This window comes from Canis aureus, chromosome 23 (genome assembly GCF_053574225.1).
Source record: "Canis aureus isolate CA01 chromosome 23, VMU_Caureus_v.1.0, whole genome shotgun sequence".
Classification (NCBI taxonomy): domain Eukaryota; kingdom Metazoa; phylum Chordata; class Mammalia; order Carnivora; family Canidae; genus Canis; species Canis aureus.
The window spans coordinates 10,150,773-10,173,586 of NC_135633.1; the positions used below are offsets into that span (position 1 = coordinate 10,150,773).

A 22,814-nucleotide genomic window follows, 5' to 3' on the forward strand; every position below is an offset into this window, starting at 1 on the left:
GCAGGGGGGGCAGGTCTGATCCGGGAAGGTCTGATTGGGGAGGGTGGGTACAGGGTGTCTGTCCGGGTGCACTGAGACGGTCCCCCCTACACCAAGGCCCAGGCTCAGCCTCACGCGGGTGTCCATCCATCCCTCTGGGGAACTAACCAGCAGGACGTACACCCAAGAAGAACACGCTTTTCAACAGTCCATCTCTTAAGCATTTATTAGACACCTCTTAGGTGCCCTCCCCAGCCTGCGTGGCCAGAGATCTCAACGAGTGGGTGTCCCTGCCCTCAGGGGGCTCAGAGCCCGGCTCCCCAGGGCAGAGCCAAGAGGAAGCTCAGTATTTGCTAGGCAGGCCAGCAGGTCGGAAGTGGTTGGGGTCTTTGCCACTCCGGCCCCATTCGTTGGCAGCCTGGTCAGCCTTCGAGTCCTCTGCTCCGTGGCCGCTGTTCCCAAACTTAAGACGGTCTGTGATTCTCTGAGAATTCTCTCTGGCATCGCTGGGATGGAGGGGGACAGGCAAGAGATGAATTAGGGCCTGATGAGCGAAGCCCACCGGCCCCACCAATCTCTCCTCTCTCCAAGGGCTGGCTGACAGGAGCCAGGGCAGGAGGGGCTGAATCACCCTGCACCTGACCCTGCACCGGGCACAGCCCACCCCAGCCAGGCTGGTCCCCGGGCCCCCAGCAGGAAGGCAGGGAATCCCCGGGTCCCCCGGCCTTGCAGTGGCCCTGGGAGCCACTCCAACCCCACACTGGGCCCAGAGGAGGGGTGGGCAGGACCAGGAGGAGCCAGTCCCTCCCGCAAACATCTCAGGGGCTTGGCTGTCCTCTGAGAGCCTCGCCCAGCTCACCATCCCTGCATCCCCAGGGGCCCAGGTCACCTGATCACTTTAGCAGCCCAGGCGCCCCCAGGGCCCCTTCTTGCAGCGTCATAGTTCCCCCGGGCATGGAAGTATTTGTCTGAATTTTTGTAGTTGGCTTCTCTCATGTCAGAGTAGGCTCTCCACATGTCTCTAGTCCCTGGAAAGGAAGGAAACTGAAGGTGATTATCTCTTGGAAAATAGAGAAAAAGTTTTCCTCCCACTGATACTAGATTTCGGTCTTTGACAAAACGCTTGGAGATGATCTTGGCTGGGAGAAATATTCCCTAACTCTTCACTCCCCTGATTCCTCCAGAATCGCACTGGATACACATTTTATTATCTTTGATTCCATCCTGTAGATACCTGGCTTTTGGCTCTGTGTGATGTGTGTGAACAAGGGTGGGATGGTCTCTAAGGGATGCTTCCTTGTACAATGAACCTCTACCTGGAAAGACTAGGGAACCCCCTGCTGGGACGTGAGGACAAAGCCCAGGGTAAGGGTGGCTGGTGCCCCAGGAGGCTCAGCCTAGTCAAGGGGAGAAATTCATCCCTGTGGGCAGCCTGAAGACAACTCAGTCCAACCTACTTCTGAAGGTCCGGGGTGTATTTGGCCTCCAGGCAACTGTCAGAATTCATTCATAGAATTGAAAAAGTGAGCTCCCCAAAACAGCTTCACAGAAATCAGGTCACGAGATGCATAAAAAGGGCAACTGACCCGCCAGCTCTAAAGCTCAGTGTCCTCCCCATAAATGGAAGAGTATCGCCTTCCCCACGGTGGTTATGCAACGAAATGAGAAAATACACATATAACTTCTAGAAGATTGTAGGTGCTCAATACGCTATCACCTCACTAGGCCTTAGGAAGCCTGGGACAAAACCAGCAGCGGGACTAGGCTAAGAGGAAGGCCAGAGAGTTATGGACTGAAAGAGTCTCAGTAGACCACTCAGTAACCACATGAAGACTTCTAGAAAGTAGCTGACTAGGCAAAAGAGAAAAACCTCAGTCGAGTGGTCATCATAGTTTGCGTAATATCGGCCACGCCCCTATCTTCATTTCGTGTATTTCTCATTCCCAGTGCTCAGAAAGATCGCTTGGTTGAGCAGCACAACCTTCTGACTATACTGATTCCCTCCCAGTTACAGATTCAATAGATGCCTGGGGGCCGCTTGCTTTAGAAGCACTTCCAAATGCCCGAATATCTGTCACTCGCGGAGCAAGACTGCAGGTAGTAGTACCCAATCTTGAGTGGGGAAAAAACCCACTGGGTGCTTGCTAAAGGCCAGATTTCAGGCTCAGCCTCAGAAATTGTGATTCAGCAGAGGGGGAGTGTGTGGACCAGGCATCTGCATTTCACAAAGCACCCCAAGCCCCAGGTGATTCTCATGCAAGTGGCCCTAGCATGACCCTTTGAGAAACCTTGACCTAAAGATGAAAAAGAAAATTGTAGCTGTGCCTGTGAGAATTTAGAAAGGATTGACAGCAAAGTCTTAAAGCAATAGCCACTGGCCATCACAGAGAACTCAAAATAAATGATTTTGTGAAATAAGCAAATTTGGCCTCTTGACCTTGCCTAATAAGGGGTATATCTCTTCTCTCCGGCCCAACCAGGACTCAGGCCAGAAGAGGATCATCATGTAATTCCTTGTGCCTTCGACTGGGGGAGAGAGCTCTCAGAGTTGCCTTCCGCCTGCAACACAGCCTGACTATCTGGCATTTGGACAGATGAGCAAGAGGATTGTTCACAGGCCCCTCACTCTCCCACGTGCTCTCTGGTCTGGGAGACAGGGTAGTCCTGTCACAGGAAGCTCTGGGAGCGCCAGCACTGGGGTAAATCCTGCTCTGTGTGGGGACTTTGTTAGGACTCTTCATCTCTTTCTGCCTCAGGTCCTCTAATAAGACATGATGGTGCCTACATCCCAGGATTAAAGATTAAAACCTGAGGATGAAAACGAGTTCATCCATACATGTAAAGCTCTCAGAGCAGCACCGAGGACGGCCAAGCTCAGTTACTCTTGGGTGTAATTACTAGGTGCACAAGTTGGATGCACCCACTTCAGGCTGCCTGAGACCCAGCCATGAGCTGTCCCTGCCTTCCCACCAGGAGGCACTAGAGTCCACTCAGAATAGGGAGCAGGCACCAGGGACCCCAGATCTCTTCCAAACCCTATATGACCTCAGGCAAGGGGATCCCCATGGAAGAGGGCGATGCTGGCCAGAAAAGCCAGAGGTGGTGGGATAGGACAGATGAGGTTTCAGGGGAAAAAGCACAAGAAGGAAGTAAGGCCTGGAGATCTGATACACAGTATAATGGGCACCAAACAATGTATTATTATAACTATGAAGCTTGCTATCCTCTAGAACTTAATTATTTCTTTTGTAAAAAAAAAAAAAAAAAAGATTTTATTTATTTATTTGACAGAGAGAGAGAGAGAGAGAGAGCACAAGCAGAGGGAGCAGTAGGAGAGGGAGAGAGAGAAGCAGGGCCCCAATGAGCAGAGAGCTCAACATGGGGCTCGATTCCAGGACCCTGAAGTCATGACCTGAGCCTAAGACAGGCGCTTAATCAACTGAGACTTGCAGGCACCCCAAACTTAATTATTTCAAATACTATTAAAAAAAGGATAATTATATAATATAGTAGAGGTGCTAATTATAGCTACAAATGCAATCAAATATATAAGTGCATCAAATTAACGTGACATATACCTTAATTATATATAATGTTACATGTCAGTTATATTGGAATAATAATAAATAAAAAAGGCCGGGGAAACTGCTGACTTGCAAACCACGCTTTGTGCTTCCCACTCTTGGCCCCTGCACTGTGTGGATGTGGCCCCCGCTCAGGTGAACTCCGAAGGAGGCCAAGTGCGGTCTCCCCATGACCCCCATGCTTTGGTCCTTACCTTGACCTGCTTCCTTGAGGAATGTCAACCATCTCTGGCTGCTGACACCCAGGACCAGGGAGCACAATAGGATGCCCACGAGAAGCTTCATCCTGCTGCAGAGTCCTGGGGACACATGAAAAGGAGACGAGTTTGGTTTTTGTTTGGTTTGGTTTTCTACATGGGGGGAATGTGACCTATCCTTCGTGTGTACACACACACACACACATACGTGTACCTATACACCCATGTACATGCATCGGTGTGGGGGGTATATGGAGAAGGAAGTGGACAGCGTGTATTAGCATAGTTAGCAGGTGATACATAGCTACGTAGACAGAATTCCAGGGGGTCCACGTCTCCATTTCCACTTGCCTCCTGGGAATCCCAGGATGAGAGCCTGCACGGCACTTCCAATACACACCACTTTCAATCCTGCCCTATGAGCCCTCACACCCACTGACAGGAAGCTTCCGAGGAGGCCTCTGGGCATTTGTGACCGTGCACCTGTCTGTCGAATGAGATGAGTGTAACGATGCCCTCACACTTGCAGGTGCCTCTTGTACCCACCCCCGAAGGCCCACAGAGGACAATCACAACTAAAGCCCAGTCCCAGAAAGTATTCACATCTGCTGAATCCTCATTGTCAGGATCATGGATCCAGGAAAGGAGCAGATTGCTGGGACCCAGCACAGGAACGCTGTGGGGAAAGAGAACCTGCCAGGAAGAACCGCTTGGAAGGTTCTGGACCTCACCTTTGGCTGTCCCTCCCCGCGGAGGCTCCTGGTGAGGCTGAGCTGCCCTGGCCTCCGGCCTGCGATGTGTGCCAGCACTTATATACTGACGCTCTGCTGGAGGGATGAATGGAAGACAGGGCGAGGGAAAACACTGGGCTGGGGAAATTCCCCGAGGCCAGAGGCAGCTGCAGATCATCAGGCTTTTTCCTCGAAGCCTCTCATTTCCCAGGTTGTGCAATGTGGCAGATTCCGGGAGTGTGGCAAACGTGGGGTTTCCAGCCTCTTTCCACTCTCACTGCTGCTCAGGAAAGGTTTTCTTCCCCACACAACTGCTGTGAAGGGGGATCAATAAGAGAAAAAGAGACCCGAGTGCCTAAGGCCTGAGAGCGCACAGGGCCACTGGAGGAGCAGAAGGGGGTCCACTGAGGGGCGTGAAGCCTGGGGCTGGGCCCGGGGAGCGGGAGGGAGACAGGAAAGCCTCAGGACCAGGGCAATAAGCTTCCAGCAGCCAGCAGAGGGCCTGGACACTGGGAAGGTCCTCCAGACGCCCCAGCATCACGACCGGCCACTGTGGGGCACCTCTGCAGGCGCAGTGAGGACTGGGCCGCCCAGGGACACGGACCTGGGGCTAGATACTGGCTCCCATGTCACGCAGAAATGACATCCTAAAAACCATCAGGAAACAGCGCATGGCTGGGAGCCGAGCAGAATAGAAGATTCAGGAAGGGAGCCGAGAAAGCGGGATGCAGCGCAAGAACAGAGGGAGCGGCCGCTTCGCCCGAAGAGCAGGACCGCGCGGTCCTGCGGGAGGTTAGTCAGGGTGTGTGCGGAAGGCCCTGCGCAGGGCTCCGCGGGGCCGGGAGGCCCGGTGGGCGCCCCGACCCCTTCCTGCCCATTCAAGTGAAAGGAACGCGCCGAGCTCATCGGATTTCCTCGGGGAGAGAGGACGGTGCATGTGTGACGTGGCTGCTTCAGGGGGCGTCCAGAGGACAGACCCGTCCTTGTCACACTGAGGCCCTGGGCCACAGGCCGGAGGCAGTAGGGCAGGGAAGGCCCGGCCCAGGGGTGCTGGCTCAGGGGTGCTGCCTGGAGCGCCCCTGGCAGACGAGGAACACCAGCGGCTCGGCAGACACAAGACAAGTGCCTGCAGGGCTGATGCCAGCAACCTGGAGACGGGGCAGCCCAGAGGCTGCAAGATGCTCCGTAGTGGCCAGGTCGGGGGTGGGATTCATGCTCCACCAGTAACCCAGAGAAGAAGCAGGAGGCCCACTTCTGACTTGTTACAAGACTAGAAGGGATCCGAGCAGGACGTTGCAAAGGGGAGGCTGACCCAGGACGAAGCAAATCAGGCGAGGATTACACGAGCGTGAGGGAATCATTGGCTGAGATGGGCGCCTGCCACTGCGGGAGTGATGCCTCTTCTGGGGCTGGGTCTCATCTTAATTCCTGTAGGTGTGATGAGCTGAAGCTGCAGGCAGACAACTGTCAAAGGATCTCTCTGCCCTGTGGGCCTTAGCCAAGGCGATGCTAAGCTACATTTGGATATTCCCCACACAAATCATTCCTTGGGAAAGCTGGGGTCCCTAGGTCCACTGAGTCCGTGACCCTGAGCTGCTTTGGCTCCCGGGGTCGTAGGAGTAGACATGTGGGGAGACGGGGAGTTGTCAACCCTCCACAGCCATTGGTGACAGGGAGCTTCGGGGCTGCTTCCCGGAGGAGGCCATGGGATGCCCACAGTCTGCCCCCTTGGCTCCCCAGTGCAGAAATTCTGGGTCAGTGACCCCATCCTGTGACAATTCCTTTGCTCCTTCGTGGCCCTTCTGTGCTGGAATGCTCCCTCCCCCACTTTCACACAGCATTCAAGTCATTCCCTTCTTTGATAGAGACATTACAGAGAGACTGAGTGCAATTTCTAGACACCAAGAGACGTTCCTCACAGGGACGTGAACAAGCACCGCGTGGTCTCATCCTTTGTCACATCGTGTATTCAAACTTCTTGGAAGGGACACTCAGATCTCTGCAGGGCCCTGCTAGAACAATAGATATTAGGGACCGGCAGCTAATTCCCTGGTGTCTAATACAGAAGGAAGATGCTGGCATGCTGGCATCAAATGTCCAGGCCTTAGAGAGATGTCCCAGGTCTCCCCGGAATCGCTGTGTCCAGGTTTGCAGAGACAGTGCCCATTAGGGCTTCTTGTGTCAGCTTTATCAGTAGTGGCAACCCCTTCACTCTCAGAGTGACCTGGTTTACATAAGGTAGATGCCCCCCCACCCCGTGACCAGGCTATTAAGGGGCCTCAGAGACCCCCCTTTGCTCTGTTGCAATTAATGTAAGTGGATGAGAAGGGGACCAAGGCTTGAAGAATCAGAAAGCCAAAGTTAAAAAAGAAGTTCCACAGGACACCGTGACCCAGGGAGGCACGGGAGGCCTGGATCCCACGGTCAGAGGGACAGCAGAGAGAATGATGAGCATTTTCATGAATTTAAAATGAGAAGAATAACCATACTTACCTGCAAGGTTCACATGGATAAGAAATAAAAATTTCATCATTCTGATGTTGAAATATGTCCCAAATTTCTTGGTCTTTCACAGTGGCAGACTCCCAAACCTTTGGAACTGCCTAGGTGTTGACAGATACAGAGGGGTCTTTAGTGACGTTCGTGAGGTGACTTGGGACCTCACGAAGGACAGGGGCTGATTGCCATGAGGCCCAAGCATATGATTGGAGGCACTTTCGTTCCGTCCTCTTACTAGAGGGAAGGTTCAGGGACAGGAGCATTGAATCAATCCCCCATGCCCCAGGATTTAAGTAATCCCTTATGCAACGAAGCCTCCATAAAACCCCAGAGGGCCTCGGTTCAGAGAGCTTCCAGGGTGTAAGCATATGGAGACTCGGGAGAGTGGTGACCTGGGAGGACATGGGGCCTGTGGCCTTTCCCATCCTTTGCCCTCCGGATCTCCTCATCTGGCTCTTCCTCTGTATCCTCTTCTATAGCCTTCATGACACTGGTAAATAGAAGTAAGTGTTTCCTCGAGTTCTGTGAGAGCTTCTAGCACATTATTCCAACCCAAGGGGGAGGTGGGGATCCAGCCACCTGGATCCCTCAGCCTGTCTGGGGTCTGTCAGAAGCACACAGAGCAGCGGGGGTTTAGGATTGACATCTGCCTGGCTGAGGTGAAGGGGAAAGATCCTGTCCTAGGACTGACTCCTTAACGGGAGGCTTCTGTGCTCTCCCTGGGTAGAGAGTGTCAGAAATGAGTGGAATTCTAGCACACCCAGTTGGTGTCTGAGAACTGCTTGGTGATGCATGTGGGGGATCCCCACAGACCCTGACCCTGGATCTGAGACCTAAAAGACTGCCTCATTGGGTGTGGTCGGGGTGGGTCCATTAAGGCTGAAAGGGGGCTTGGGTCGGTCTGAGCACCTCAGAGCTCTTCATACACTGAACCTTTCTGCGCTGCAAGACAGTTCATAATACTTTATACGTTGCAGAAGACAGAAGATTAATTAATAGATTATTACGCTGCCACACATTATTAACGCTTTAAGAAGGGAGACGACCAAGCAGAGTTAGATTTTTAAAGATCCTGCTTTGACTACTCAGGACATAGCAACATTCTTTCAAGTCTGGGTGTCTCTGAAGATCTCTTTGGTAGAAACATTGTGCCCAGGACAGTGTTTGTGATGCACAAGACAAGGCGGAGTCCCTGCAGCTGTGCAAGGGAAGAGGGAACATTCTCTGGGCCCTGGAACTCCACAGGTAGCACCGGGAGAAACTGAGGCTGGAGGAGCTCAAAACTTGCCACAAGGAAAAGAGAGGGCAAAGCGGGTTCAGGAACACATGCAATATTGACTGCGTCATCTTTTCCGTCTAAAGACCCCCAGGTAGTTAGAGTAAAAGAAAACTTTATCAGCATTTCCATCTGTATGATTTCCTTTTATTCTTCACTTTCTTCTTTCCAATATGAACTACTTGTTTAGCATCCACTTGTGAACAACTGTGGGCATCCGTTGAGGCTACAATTCATGTACTCTCTAAAGCATTGCTGGTTTTAAAACTAAATACTATATCCTGCATCATAAAAATACCTTTTAAAAAACTTAAATCGAGAATAGCTTAACAGAAAGAGTTTATGCTCCCCACAAAAGATGTTCAGGTCTTGCCCTTTCTTTTTTCAAGTTTCATCTTATGCATTGATCGGCACTAATTCTTTTAAAAATGTTATTAACTTATTTTAAGTCATCTCTACACCCAACGAGGGGCTCATGCCTCCATCCCAAGAACAAGAGTCCCATGCCCTACGATCTGAGCCAGCCAGGAGCCTCTAGGGACACGAATTCTTAACTTTGTTGTACTTTCTTTCTCAATAGCAAACAGTCTTTTTGAGTGATCATCATCTCATTCATTCCCCTCATGATCATTTCCGTAATCTATGTAGTTTGCTCCGAGGACAGAGGATATGCTTTATGGCTTAGCTATCTTTACAAACATTGAGGGACACATACTTTTACTTTTCTCTCAAACTGGAGCAGTTTCTTTAACAGCCACCACTTTTGTGAAGAGAAGTTTTGTTTTGCTTCCTGTTTTTCCTTTTCTCCTGAGGAATCGTTGAAAGTCTCAGCTTAGACACATGGTGTATCTGGTCGTCTCTATCCTGGGAAGGTGGACTGTCCTGGGGGGGGCCAGGACAACCAACTGTTAAGTCATTGGTCATACGAGTTTAGCCAAGGTGGGATGCTTTATACCATAGAAACTGATGACACTGTGAGGCACGGATTTTTTTTCACTTCTGGCTTCTGGGGAGGCAGTTGTCAAACATCTCCCAGCACGGGGTGGGGCGCCACCTTCTAATTCCAAGCACCACAGATCCTTTTCTTTGGGAGTCTAGGCACAGACAGACCAGCGCTCCAGGAGAGGGAAGCTGCTGCAGACCCACAGCTTCAGCCCCAGAACAGGTGCATTCCTCACACCCACCCTTCAATTCACTCAGGGAGATTCAAAGAAAATAGCGCATTGGAACAACTGAAGAAAGCGTTAAATTCTCGGGCCCGCGGTAGATGATATGGCTGCATATATTCCCAAGGAACAAACAAACGTGGCAGGGCTGGGGCGGGTGCACAAAGCATCCAGCATGAGAGAACACGTGTACTCAGCCCCTTTGTGCTTCCTGAGACCAGGAGCTCCACCTCCATGATATCCTGTAGGGAGCAGCAGCTCCCCAGTTCCAGGGCAAGGCAACCTGCTCAGGCAGGGGGTGCTTTCTGCTCTGGTGGCTCCTCACTCTGCCCCTAGTCCCACACTAGTACTAGCAAACCTACAAAAGAATCCTTTCAAAGATCAGATCTCCCATGTTTCTCCTTTCAGCTCACTGCTGGTGGCTCCCAGGTAAGGGGACACCTGCATTCCCCACATGTACCCCCAATGGCCTCTGGAAGAAGCCAGGAGAGGCAGCAATCAACAACACTAACTACAGCACAACACAAAGCAAAACTGCATAATTATCGGACCTTTCAATGACTGTAGCATTTCTCAGCATAAAAGCTCTTCAGAAGGATTGTTCTGAGCTGGTTAGGGCCAGTTCACAGAGGCAGACTAACTCTCCGTGTGGACCCAAAAGGTTAACCTAAGTTCCCCTTTTCTGGCTCACATTTGGGCTTAATACAGAGCTCCTGTTCCTAGATTCGACTCAATCAACTCACGGTGACACACCATGTGTTAATTTAGATTAAACAATGCCACAGAGGTATTTGTGTAAGTAGGATTTTTTGTTCTTGTTGCAAGGAGACATAGTCATCTTTAGGAAGCCAAATAAATATTAGATACGGTGAAATGGTTGATAAAATCTCTCCTCCCCAGATTCTCCTCTGAGGCCAGATGTTCTTCAGGAGCCTGATAGAATCTTAGGGACGGTTAAATATGTGTTATACAAGCTGTGGTAGAACACAGAAAATGAAGTTGTACAGCCATTTGAAGAAGCTAGAATAATCTTGATTCCAAAACCAGACTTGGGTTGTACAAGGACATAAAACAATAGTCCATTTTGTTTTCAAAGGCACATTCAAAATGGAATATAGTGTAAACAATCTAATCGGAGCTTAAGAATGCCTCACCATTGCCTGTGGTTTACTGTTGGAATGCACAAGGAGGTCAACACTATAATATTGATCAGTATGAAAAAGACCATAACATTCTGTCAATTGATAGCCTAAAAAAGATAAATAGTATCTCAGTTGATGAAAAAAAATCATTTGAGAAAGCTCAAGATATATTTATGGTTTAAAAAATCCTTTATGAAACTGAACATCAAAGGTAACTCTCTTAAATGTATCAGACTAGGTGACAGTACACATATAATTTAATGGAAAACTTCTAATCCATTTTCTGAGGATCTAGAATGAGCGTAGACAGACTACCAACTATCACCACTGTTTTCTATCGTAGGTCTGGCAGCCATGGAGAATACCTTGGAAAATAAAAAGAAAGAAGAAATATTAAAATTGGAAAGGTGGAGATTAAACTGTCATTATTAGCAGATATTAAAACCATTAACTCCTAGAAGCCACAAATCAAAAAACTACTAGACTTGATAAGAGAATTTAATAAGATAACCCAACAGTTGATCCAGAAACCAACCACATTTCTCCATATCAGAAATAACCAAATAGAAAATATGATTAAAAATAGGAAACCATTCCTAACATTCCTGGTAACAACGTATCTACAAAATACCTAGGGATGAAATGAATGCGGAATCACACTGGAGAAGATTTCAAACTAATAAACACGTCATACGATGATGTGATTTAATTGGAGAGGAGCTGCAGGCTCTCAGATGGGATGATTTCATTTTGTAAAGATGTTAATTAGGGATCCCTGGGTGGCGCAGCGGTTTGGCGCCTGCCTTTGGCCCAGGGCACTATCCTGGAGACCCGGGATCGAATCCCACGTCAGGCTCCCGGTGCATGGAGCCTGCTTCTCCCTCTGCCTGTGTCTCTGCCTCTCTCTCTCTCTGTGTGACTATCATAAATAAATAAAAATTGAAGAAAAAAAAAAGATGTTAATTAGGGATCCCTGGGTGGCTCAGCGGTTTAGCGCCTGCCTTTGGCCCAGGGCGTGATCCTGGAGTCCCGGGATCCAGTCCCACATGGAGCCTGCTTCTCCCTCTGCCTGTGTCTCTGTCTCTGCCTCTTTCTCTCTATGTCTCTCATGAATAAATAAATAAGATCTTAAAAAAAATAAAGATGTTAATTCTATCCCAAATTAATGGACAAATGTAATGCCTTCAAAGCAAAATTCCAGGCGAACTTTGAGGAATCGAAGAAAATTACTCTGAAATTTATTTATTTATTTATTTATTTATTTATTTATTTATTTATTTATTTATTTATTTATTTTTAACTCTGAAATTTATATTGAGAAGTAAAGATCATACGTAGAAAAATAAATCTTCATAAATAAGAGTGTGAAGAGGTTGCACCTGGGTTGCTCAGTGGCTGAGGGTCTGCCTTTGGTTCAGGTCGTGATCCCAGAGTCCTGGGATCTAGTTCTGCATTGGGCTCCCCACAGGGAGCCTGCCTCTCCCTCTGCCTATGTCTCTGGCTCTCTCTGTGTCTCTCATGAATAAATACATATAATTACTTAGTTAGTTAGCTAGTTAAATAAAAAAAGAAGAATGCAAAGAGTTGACATTTGCCTTACTCAGGCACTAACACACAGAGCCAATGCGGTAGTAGAAACAAAGTAGTAGTATTGGCAAACAAAGGACACATTGACCAACGGAGAGAGAAGAGAGTGCAGAGCTAGGGCCACACGTAAAGGACAGTAATATGTGATGCAGGAGACACCTCAAATCATGGAGGAAGAGACGGCTTACTTAAAGAGAGTTCGAAGGAACTGGTCACCCTACAGAGAAAAATGAAACAGGATCCTTGCCCCATACATATACAAATATCAACACTAGGATATTAAATACAAAGGTAGAATGATAAAGTTAATAGAAAATATTTTCACAAACTAAACTTGTGGGGCGCCTGGGTGGCTCAGTGAGTTAAGCATCTGACTCTTGGTTTCAGCTCAGGTAGTGACCTCAGGGTCATGAGATTGAGTCCTGGGTTGGGCTCAGGGCTCAGGGCTCAGTGTGGAGCCACTTGTCCCTCTCCCTCCGCTGCTGCCCCTTCCTCAGCCCATGCTTGCATTCTCTCTCCCTCTCTCTAATCAATAAATAAAATCTTTTTTAAAAAGTTTTTTTCACCATATAATTTATTTATTTGAGATAAGCATGAGCAGGGTGAGGGGTAGAGGGAAATATATAAACTCTTCAACAAATAAATAAATGAATGTGTGGGGGCACCTGGGTGGCTCAGTTGGTTAAGTAAGCATTGGACTCTTGATTTCCCCTCCAGTCCTGAGCTCGGGGTCTTGAGATCCAGCCCTGCTTCAGGCTCTGCACTCAGCTGGGAGTCTATCTGAGATTCTCTCCTTCTTCCTCTGTCTCCTCTCCCCCGACTCTCTCTCTCTCTCTCAATGTCTCTGTATAATAAATAAGTAAATCTTTTACAATATAAACTTGTGATGTGGACGAGGGAAGAAATTCTTATAATTTCAAAGCACAAACCAAAACGCGAAATAGTGAACTTGAATACGTCAAAAATAAGAATTCATCTTTATTTTTATTTATTTTTTTTAAGAATTCATTTTTAGAGAGAAACTGGCAAATGACAGCATCTAAAACATGTCGAGCGATTAATTCTTCCAATGAATCTGTGAGAAATGGACAGCACTGCAAATAGAAAAATGGGTGAGGAGCTCAAAAACCTAGTGTGCAGGCAACTGCCAAGGACCAAGAAGCTCACAAAGAGATGCGCTCAGCGTTCCTCTTGGGGAAAAGGCAAATAAAACACCGAGCAGTCGGGTCACGTGTATTAGAACGGAAAAAAAATGACATTGGCATAAACCTAGTATATCAGGAGAGTGCGTGCTGGGGTGCTGTGGGTCTGTCACTCTGCAGTGTGGCCCGACCTCCGGGGTCCAGCTCCTTGGCCACCAGCAGGCACTTTCCCAGCTCCGCCTCCCACCTGTGGAACCACGTCCACCTGCAGCATCCGTGTCCCACCTGCAGCATCCACGTCCACCTGCGGCATCCGCATCCCACATGCACCAACCGTGTCCCACCTGCGGCATCCATGTCCCACCTGTGGCATCCGCGTCCCACCTGCGGCATCCGTGTCCCACCTGTGGCATCTACGTCCCACATGCACCACCCTTGTCCCACCTGTGGCATCCATGTCCCACCTGCAGCATCCCCGTCCCACCTGCACCAACCGTGTCGCACCTGCAGCATCCATGTCCCACCTGTGGCATGCGCGTCCCACCTGCGGCATCCGTGTCCCACCTGTGGCATCCGCGTCCCACCTGCGGCATCCCTCCTCCCGGTCCCATTCCCCTCTGCACCATACAGAAGAGGCCCGGACAGGACGAGAAGGGGCCCCTCGGTATCCTTGGGGTGTCCTGGAGAGACCACTGAGGTTGGATGAAGGCTGTGGCTGGGCCACGAGGGGCGACATCCTATCTAGAGAGGGAGGTTGGCACATGGGCCCTGTCAGGACCGGTCATGGATACACCACCTCTCTCTGGGGGGGTCCCGCACATGTGGGGGTGCTGGTGTAGAGCTGACCTACACCCCAGGAGCGGGTAAATAAAATGAGAGGGAACCTGTATAAATAGTAACTGTAATAGCATATTCTAGTTTTCTAAGATAGACATTTTTTAGCATGATTTTTCTGAAATTAGGACATCTCTTACATCCACCAATGACCAGGCCGCAGTCATAAAGTCATTATCATTGCTCTAGGAACATTTAATCAATTTATTTTGCGTATGCTTCATCTTTTTTTTCTTTATACACAAAAGTGATCTAAGATAAAAATGTATGCCCAAGTAGGTCCAAGAGTCTCTTCCAACAAGAGTCAAGTAAAACTGCTGAGGGATAGGAAAATATTACAACTTCCCTGAATTCACAGAACGTTTTTCATGGAGCTTTACAAACAGTAATGCATATCTCAGTCCACGGGGTCTTGGGCTCAGGGAAATGCAGTGTATCTTTCCCCTCCTCTGTTCTCACAGAGCACCCTCTGCTAACTTGACCCTCTGAGAGTCCACAGGGTAGTCTGGAAGTTCAAATATTAGTTGCTCTCTCCCAAGGCTTCCCCTCAGAAACCAAGAGGACTGATAGCTTCTGTCCTCCTGAGGTTTCTATTTGCATTTGAATGGGAGACAGTGCAAGGCCCTCCTAGGAACAGTGAGTGTTTTTGATGCTCAAGTAAAATCTTGTCACTTCCCGCAGTACCTAGTGGAGATTCTGGTGTGGATCACGGCCACCCAAGGTGCCTCCTGACCACGTTGTGCAGATCAAGCCCTGGACCTGACAGCTGTATGTCCTCAGCCCCAGGCTTGCCTCCCGGTCTATGAGCTCCGGAGCAACACTCCTTCTATAGCATTGAGTCATTTCACCAAATATTTATTAAGCAGCTACTATTTGCTCTGTGCTGTGACTGGTACTGGGGATGTGAGGCTGACATGCAGTGGGGGAGCCCTCTGCCCTTGGGTTTCCCACCCTCTCGCCCGACAGCAGGGCGCTAAGGGGCAAACTCGGGGTGTGGGAGGAGTCCCAGTCCTGGGGCAGCTCCACAGGACAACTGGGCCCCTGCAGGTCCCGTCCTCCTGTCTGGCGCCCTGTGCCCACTCTCATCAGCTCTCTTACTTTCAGAGCACACGTCTCTGCTCCCCTTGGGGTCCCCCACCCCCAGAGCATGAACCCCTCTTGCTTCCCCTTCGGGCTGGGGCAGCTGTTGTTCCTCTCCTCTACCTTGAGTCGCCTGCAAGCCAGAAGAGGTGGGCGGGAATATATAAAGGTTTTGTAGAAAAAGGCCCGTCAGCAGACATTGTGTACTCCGTGCACTTGTCCCGCAAAATGAAGGAGAAGCAAAGGCTTTCTGAGAAGCAAGTGAGGGCCGTGGTTGGCACGCAGCTGCCTGGCACAGCAGGTTCCAAGTTGCTCATGAGATGGCAGAGGATGGGCTGGAAAGTCAGATCCACGGAGAGGCGGGCGACCTTCGGGGAGGAGGCGTCAAGGTGAAGCAGGACAACCCTGCCCCGAGGGGCGCCAAGGGGAGTGAGGCCCCAGGTCACCAACTGGACCCACTCCCCGGGCCTGCCCCCTGCCGGGCCGCCACCTGCTTCTGCTGCCCCCGCCTTGGCTCGACAGAGACCCGACCCTGACCCCCAAGCCCCGAGCCCGGACCGACCACCTGCACCCGGCCCGGCTCTGGGCAGGAGCCACGATCTCCCGTCACTGACACCCGCATCCTCACTTCTGTTTCCTCCTTGACCACGCGTGCAATTGTCTTTCCTCTGTGAAATGTCGTCATGACTCTCTCCCTCCGGAGGGCTCCTCGATGTCTTTGTCGGAGAGGATCCACATGCTGGTAGCGATTGACATCCCTGAGCTCCCAGGAGGGACAAGCAGGGAGGAAAGGCCTCTCCCCCAGCCTGGGGCTTGGCCTCCTCCCTGCCCCTGTGGCGCTCCTGTCCTGTGCAGGCCCCCAGGCCCCTCACCAGCTGGAGCTTCCTGGCTGTCCCCCCGAACTTCCTTGGCATCTTCTGTGATGCTTCCCTGCAGCGCTGGGCCTGTGTTAGGTGGGTGCTGACCACAGCCACACACTGGGTGACTTAATCCACTAAATGTATTTCCCATATTTCAGAGAGCAGGGAAGTCCAAGACCAAGATGCACTAATTTGGTGCCTGGTCGAGTTCTCATCCCGGCTTGCACATGGGCACCTTCCAGCTGTGTCCCCTCCGTGCAGGGAGGAACGAACAAGATCTCTGGTATTTGATTTTTAAAGACACTGATCCCACCAGACCAGCTTGCACACTTGTGAATTCGTTTAACAGGAATCACTTCCTTATCCGGTGGATGCCCACACTGGGGTGGGGGGGTGGGGCTTCACATATGACCTTTCAGTCCATAGCTCGGCCGCCTCCACAGCGAGCCTCAGGCAGGTGGACAGCATCACCCCCGCCGCCTGCCGGGCTCCAAGACCCCATGTGGCGGGACAGAAACTTGTTATAACTGGACTTGAAGGCCCTGCTGAGAAGCCCACAGAATATCAAGGTGGACTTTGATCCCACAGTCCTGGCCTCCCTCTGCTATGTCCCTTGACCTCAGGACAGCGACCACTGAGGAGCAAAGCTAAGGGAACCAGATGCTGAGGACAGAGAAGGTGACAGGACACAACTGACACAGTGAGAGTTCTGGACACCAAGGAGCCAGAAATAGCACCGGTGTAAGCAGAGGGGCCTGGGCAGGGGGGACAGGTTTGATCCGGGAAGGGTGGGTACAGGGCATCTGTCCGGGTGCACTGAGACGGTCCCCCCTACACCAGGGCCCAGGCTCAGCCTCACATGGGTGTCCATCCATCCCCCTGGGGAACTAACCAGCAGGACGTACACCCAAGAAGAACACGCTTTTCAACAGTCCATCTCTTAAGCATTTATTAGACACCTCTTAGGTGCCCTCCTCAGCCTGCGTGGCCAGAGATCTCAACGAGTGGGTGTCCCTGCCCTCAGGGGGCTCAGAGCCCGGCTCCCCAGGGCAGAGCCAAGAGGAAGCTCAGTACTTGTCAGGCAGGCCAGCAGGTCGGAAGTGGTTGGGGTCTTTGCCACTCCGGCCCCATTCGTTGGCAGCCTGGTCAGCCTTCGAGTCCTCCGCTCCGTGGCCGCTGTCTCCAAACTTAAGACGGTCTGTGATTCTCTGAGAATTCTCTCTGGCGTCGCTGGGATGGAGGGGGACAGGCAAGAGATGAATTAGGGCCTGATGAGCGAAGCCCACCGCCCCCACCAATCTCTCCTCTCTCCAAGGGCTGGCTGACAGGAGCCAGGGCAGGAGGGGCTGAATCACCCTGCACCTGACCCTGCACCGGGCACAGCCCACCCCAGCCAGGCTGGTCCCCGGGCCCCCAGCAGGAAGGCAGGGAATCCCCGGGTCCCCCGGCCTTGCTGTGGCCCTGGGAGCCACTCCAACCCCACACTGGGCCCAGAGGAGGAGTGGGCAGGACCAGGAGGAGCCAGTCTCTCCCGCAAACATCTCTGGGGCTTGGCAGTCCTCTGAGAGCCTCGCCCAGCTCACCATCCCTGCATCCCCAGGGGCCCAGGTCACCTGATCACTTTAGCAGCCCAGGCGCCCCCAGGGCCCCTCTGTGCAGCGTCATAGTTCCCCCGGGCATGGAAGTATTTGTCTGAATTTTTGTAGTTGGCTTCTCTCATGTCAGAGTAGGCTCTCCACATGTCCCAAGCCCCTGGAGACAAAAGCACATGGCAAAAAGGATATCACGTGGATAGAAAGCAGAGGCTTGCCATGGGGAAGACTCAAGGAACAACAATCTACCACTGACTCTAGATTTCTGCCCGTGGTCCCAGCACCCTTGGGGACCCTAGGCCCAGGAGGACAAGTCTCCCCCCTTGTTGGTTTCTCCACGTATCTCTACTGAGGTCATTTATCGGGGCACAGCTGTGTTGCTCCTGTGCGTCTGGCTCTGTGCTACCTATGGGCTCATCCACTAGGGCCCCATGGGAGCTGCTCAGTGGGAGAAGGGAGGTGTTCTAGAACAGGATTTCTCTCTTCAGCATCATTGACATTTGGGGCCAGATCTTTCTTTGCTGCTCAGTCCTGTCTTGACTCTATAGGTTGTGTAGCAGCATCCCCGACCCTACCCACTACATGTGCACAACCTAATCCCTGAGAGTCACCCACCAGAAATGCTTCCAGACATTGCCAAAAGTCTCAGGACACAAAATTGTCCTTGGTCGGGAAGCACTGCTGTAGAATGAAGCCAAGATGGGAAAATCCAAGGGCACTCGGGTAAGTGAGGAGGTGACAGGGAAGGCAGATTTTGAGATAGGCCCAGGCTTACTGCACTTGTGCCCCAAGTCCCAGGAAACCTATTCTTGCAGAGTGAATGCCTGCGACTGTGACACGAGTCCCCTGAGGGATAGGGGCAGAAATGGCATCCTGGCAACTTTCTGTATAGACTGTACCCATGATGTGGCAGCTGGAGGTAGCAAGCCCTAGGGCCGCGGCCCATCTGCCATCCTTGTCTGCACTTCTAATCACCTGGGAGCTCCTGAGAGGCCTGTGCCCGGGTCTGAGCCCAGGCCAATACCCTGAGCTTCTCTGGGCGTGGATGTCAGGCATCAGTCCAACATGTAGCTGAGACTGAGAGCCACTCAGCTTTAGGAAGTGGTACTCAGACACATCTACCTGGCAAGAGCTCTGACCTCACGCACAGCTGGGTTCAAACCTCCTCTCTGCCACCTGCTGACTGCCAGGTAGTCCCTGGGCAAAGGACTTGTCTGCTCTAAGCCTCAGCTTCCTACCCTCCAAGTAGGGGAAGAGGCCTGCCTCACTGAGGTGTTCTGAAGTCATAGTAGGAGAACACCTGTCCCAGGTTGACCAGTAGTGTCCCTGTTTGCCTAGAACCCTCCCCGTTAGTGCTGACAGTGTCACACGAAAGGCCTCAGACCCGGGCCGCCCAGCAGAGTTGGTCACCCTGAATTGCATGAAGGTACTGAATTCCTAGTGTAGGCTTGATATATATTATTAGCTCCCTCACTTTTGGGGTCATGTTTAGGGCTAGGAAAGGGTGGGAAACAGACCTCCCAGGGACAATGTCACTGACAAAAGGAAGTATCAGAGAGAGCTAAGCTGAAGGTGTCTCTTAATGATCCAATCAGGAGGTGGAAAGGAGGGAGGGAGGGAGGAAGGGAGGGAGAGAGGGAAAGGAGAAGAAAGGATGGACAGCTTTCACCATACTTTGTGCATTTTGTCTGCAGAAGATGTTATGCCATTTCCAGACTGACACTGTGTCTTCTCTTCAAACTTACACTTCAGCTGGGAATGATCATTGCTCTTTCTCTAGTAACAGATGGACTCCCATTTTGTGCGTTGCAATCTGTTTGATGAGGGGCTCCCTAACACCAGGCCCGTCCTACCACATAGGGCAACACACCCAAGACAGCGGCTCCCACCCTTGAAAGTGCTCAGGGCAAGTCCTAGTGGCCCTTGGATGCCCCCCAGTCCAGCAGCCTTACCTTGAGCAGCCTCACTGACAAATGAATACCATTGGCCGCTGACACCCAGGACCAAGGAACAGAAAAGGAGGCCCGGGAAAAGCTTCATGGTGCTGAAATGAAGAAGAGGGTTAGGGGGGCAAGGACAGGACCCGCACCCTCCTTTGGGATTCGCATGTCACAGATGGCCTGGTGCTCATTCCCTCTGTTCTCAGTAGATCTCGGGGGCCAGGTAGGAATCGTGGCTGTAGGTCCTCACTCGGAGCCACAGCCCTCAGTGCTGAGCCCATCAGCCAAGAGGTCCCCAAGGTGGCATTGGTGGAGGCAGAGGGCAGCTGGGACCAAAGTGTCCCAGCCTAGGGCAGCCTTCAATCAACCCAGAACCTTACAATCAACCAAAGACCTCCGTGTGCCACTGCGTCAGCAGAGCCCTCGTACAGGACAAACACACAACAGAGTAATTACTTTTAAAGGAATCCCCAATCCTGGGGGGAAAGAGAAAAGAGCCTGTTTTCTCAGCCAATCACTGCTGGCAGAGCCCCTCACCTGAGTTCCCAGTGAAGCGAGCTGCTGGTCCCTGCCTGCTGGGCACAGGTGACCCGTATTTATACCGAGCCGTCCAGCTGGGCCCTGGGGAGAGAGGAAAGGCCAGGCCTGGTGCCTGGAAATGTGTCCCCAGGTCGTGGCCCCTGGAGCCTCCAAGGGATGACTTCCTGGACACCCGGGGTGTTCTGCATCCCAGGGCCAATTCCCGGTTGTGCAACCCCGGGGAAACAAGGTTCGCTGCTTCTCCCTGGCAGCCCGGGCTGGGGGCGGGGAAGGTTCTGCCATCAGGGCTGGGGGGGCGTGGGGAGGAGGGTGCACAGCCCCTGCTGGTGGCCCCCCGCTGCTGGAAGGTGCATGGCTGAGAGGATGGCTCTTCATCCAGGACCTCGCTCCCCTGGCCACCTCCTCCGGATGGTCCCAGCCAGGCCAGGCGGCAGATGGGCCAGGACTGACCCGGAGTTCGTGCCTAATGCTCTTGAGCTTCCAAAAGGACAGGCTCGCCCCAGCCCGTGTCTCGGGGGCCCCGGGAGGTCCGTGCACCTGTGTGGGTGTGTGTGCTCGGCTTCCAGCTGGGAGGCACAGAAAGCCCTGCTCAGCTGGCAGAGCCCAGGAGGATGTGTATTATCTCAGTAGGGGTGGGGGTTGTGGGGTTCCCAGGCTGGGAGCGCCTGCCTGGAGGGATTCCTCCTCCCTTACAACCCTGGAGCTGTTCTATGGCAATGAGAGTGTTTGGTGCAGGGAACAAAAATGTAAACTCTAAGAAACCTCTAATAGGATATTTTGTCTGGAAGAAAGCAGCCGAATTGGAGAAGTGGCAGGCTCCCATCAGGAGACTGTTTTGGGAAAGTTCTTTGCTGCATTTCCTGAGTGTATAGAAGGTCACTGCCTGTGCTCTTCTCACTATGAATCAGAAGTATCACCAGGGTCTGCCCAGTAAGGTGAGGCCTGTGAAGATATGAACAGAGACTCCACTCTCCATAGAAAATATCCTTTGTACCTTGTTCTAACTGGAAACATTCTAGAAGGACACCTCTGGGGGTGTTGGGTGGTTCAGTCGGTTAAGCATCTGACTTCAGCTCAAGTCATGATCTCAGAGGCCTGGGATCAAGCCCATGTCGGGCTCCCTACTCAGCAGGTTGCCTGCTTGTCCTTCCCCTGTGTCCCTTCCCCTGCTCATGTGCTCTCTCTCTTCTCTAAATACATACATACATACATTAAAAGAGAATTCTGGAGACTAGTTCAGCATAGACTGTTGACATTGTTTCAAGCTGTCTAGACACTGATTAAAGAGAAAGGCTGATTCTCGGCCTGAAGCAGACTATAGCTCATTATTACTCCTTCCCTATGCCTGATTTTTTGGGCAAGACAGCAAGTACTATTTATTCTTTTTGACTCCCTGTACCCTGCCTTGTTAGCTAACTGTTGTCTTGTTGGTGTTGCTAATATAAATGAAATACAGAATCTCAAATTCTCAAACTCAGTCTGAATATGAAATCTAGCATATGGGAGAAGAGCGACATGCTAAGTTTTCTTTCAACTTTACGAAGATATCTTATATGTTCGGGAATCATTTGGGAACAGAGGATGTCCATTACACCTGTTACAATGTCATTACCAGGGTGACAAATCCAGACCACCAAGTTGGCTTCTTTTTTTAAAGGTTCAGAGCACAGGACATACCAACCCTGAACCATTTGCTTTAGAAGACTATTTAAAAAAAATTTTTTTTCCCAAAGGCCAATTTAAATTCAAGTTACCAACAGAAACTACGTCTGTTTTGTCACCTTTGTATATACAGTGTTTATCACATGTTTTATTTCCTCTGTGAGGACTCACAGCATGCCAGCACTGGTCTGTGTGCGGAAGTGTCCTAATCCCACGTGTGTACCTTGTAGCGATCCATCTGTAAGTATATAACATAGGGACATCCTGCATTATCTAATTCTAACCCATTCCTGACAACCTGTTGGGTAGCTATTTTTTTAAAATTACTTTTTATCTATAGTTGTGCTCAGTGCATCTAAACCTCAACATCATCTTGGTTAATTTACTCTTTTTCAGGAAAATCTGCCTCACCTGCCTGCCTCCACAGCCACTGTGCTTCAGGTCAAAACATCATTCTCTGTGGCATACAGAGGATCCTTGCCTTTCTCGTACTGTGTCACCTTGTGGGGCTGGTGCATGCCACGGTTTTGATAGACAGTTGGGCTAGTTTGGGAAGGACACATTGTCTCAGGGGCACATGATCAGCACTGTGTCCACAGCACTTGTCTTACTGGTAATGGTAGGGTCAGGACCAGGTCAGGATGGATTAAGGCAAAACAGCCCTGTCAGGAGCTCCAGAAGCAGCCTTGATGGTTTAAGATACTTGAAGCCAAGCTTCGGTTTCCTAGACTCTAAATATACTGTAGCAATTGTTTTGTGTGGGGGTTAGAGGTAGCAAATTTTTGAATGCCAATTATTTTAAATTATTTTCCAAGAGAAAATAATAATAATCCCTTTTTAGCCGATGTTCACAAATATTATGAGAACTATTCAAATACCTATTTTACAATCTATGAAGGATATCTATACAATATAAAACAATTGAGATGCCAACTACTCAACTACTAATAATCAATGAGTCCATTTGTGCATGTTTTGTCTGCAATATATAATAATACTCTAG

The 22,814-nt window shown here is 50.8% G+C and overlaps 2 protein-coding genes and 1 long non-coding RNA gene across 5 annotated transcripts; all 3 read right to left on the bottom strand.

Moving 5' to 3' along the window:
- Window positions 1-177: 177 nt before the first annotated feature.
- On the bottom strand, window positions 178-4,620 carry LOC144294572 (serum amyloid A protein-like). The gene is made up of 4 exons (XM_077866282.1): window positions 4,492-4,620; window positions 3,758-3,862; window positions 869-1,007; window positions 178-485 (listed from the first exon to the last, which is right to left on the bottom strand). Exons 2-4 carry the CDS (start codon window positions 3,846-3,848, stop codon window positions 323-325), a joined length of 393 nt encoding a protein of 130 aa, XP_077722408.1. The 5' UTR covers window positions 3,849-3,862; window positions 4,492-4,620; the 3' UTR covers window positions 178-322.
- Window positions 4,621-8,391: 3,771 nt separating this feature from the next.
- LOC144294575 (uncharacterized) lies at window positions 8,392-13,899 on the bottom strand. Of its 2 annotated transcripts, none has more exons than XR_013361930.1 (3): window positions 13,828-13,899; window positions 12,827-13,005; window positions 8,392-10,939 (listed from the first exon to the last, which is right to left on the bottom strand). It is a non-coding gene; the product is annotated as an uncharacterized LOC144294575 (long non-coding RNA). The 2 variants fall into 2 exon arrangements; XR_013361931.1 differs by lacking the exon at window positions 13,828-13,899 and adding an exon at window positions 13,589-13,699.
- A 3,100-nt stretch (window positions 13,900-16,999) lies between these two features.
- Window positions 17,000-20,220, bottom strand: LOC144294576 (serum amyloid A protein-like). Of its 2 annotated transcripts, XM_077866284.1 has the most exons (5): window positions 20,147-20,220; window positions 19,622-19,713; window positions 18,285-18,350; window positions 17,691-17,829; window positions 17,000-17,307 (listed from the first exon to the last, which is right to left on the bottom strand). In XM_077866284.1, the coding sequence occupies exons 2-5, from the start codon at window positions 19,707-19,709 to the stop codon at window positions 17,145-17,147; spliced, it is 456 nt and encodes a 151-aa protein (XP_077722410.1). In that variant the 5' UTR covers window positions 19,710-19,713; window positions 20,147-20,220; the 3' UTR covers window positions 17,000-17,144. The 2 variants fall into 2 exon arrangements, with proteins under 2 accessions (XP_077722410.1, XP_077722411.1); XM_077866285.1 differs by lacking the exon at window positions 18,285-18,350 and having other exon boundaries at window positions 20,147-20,214.
- Window positions 20,221-22,814: the final 2,594 nt, after the last annotated feature.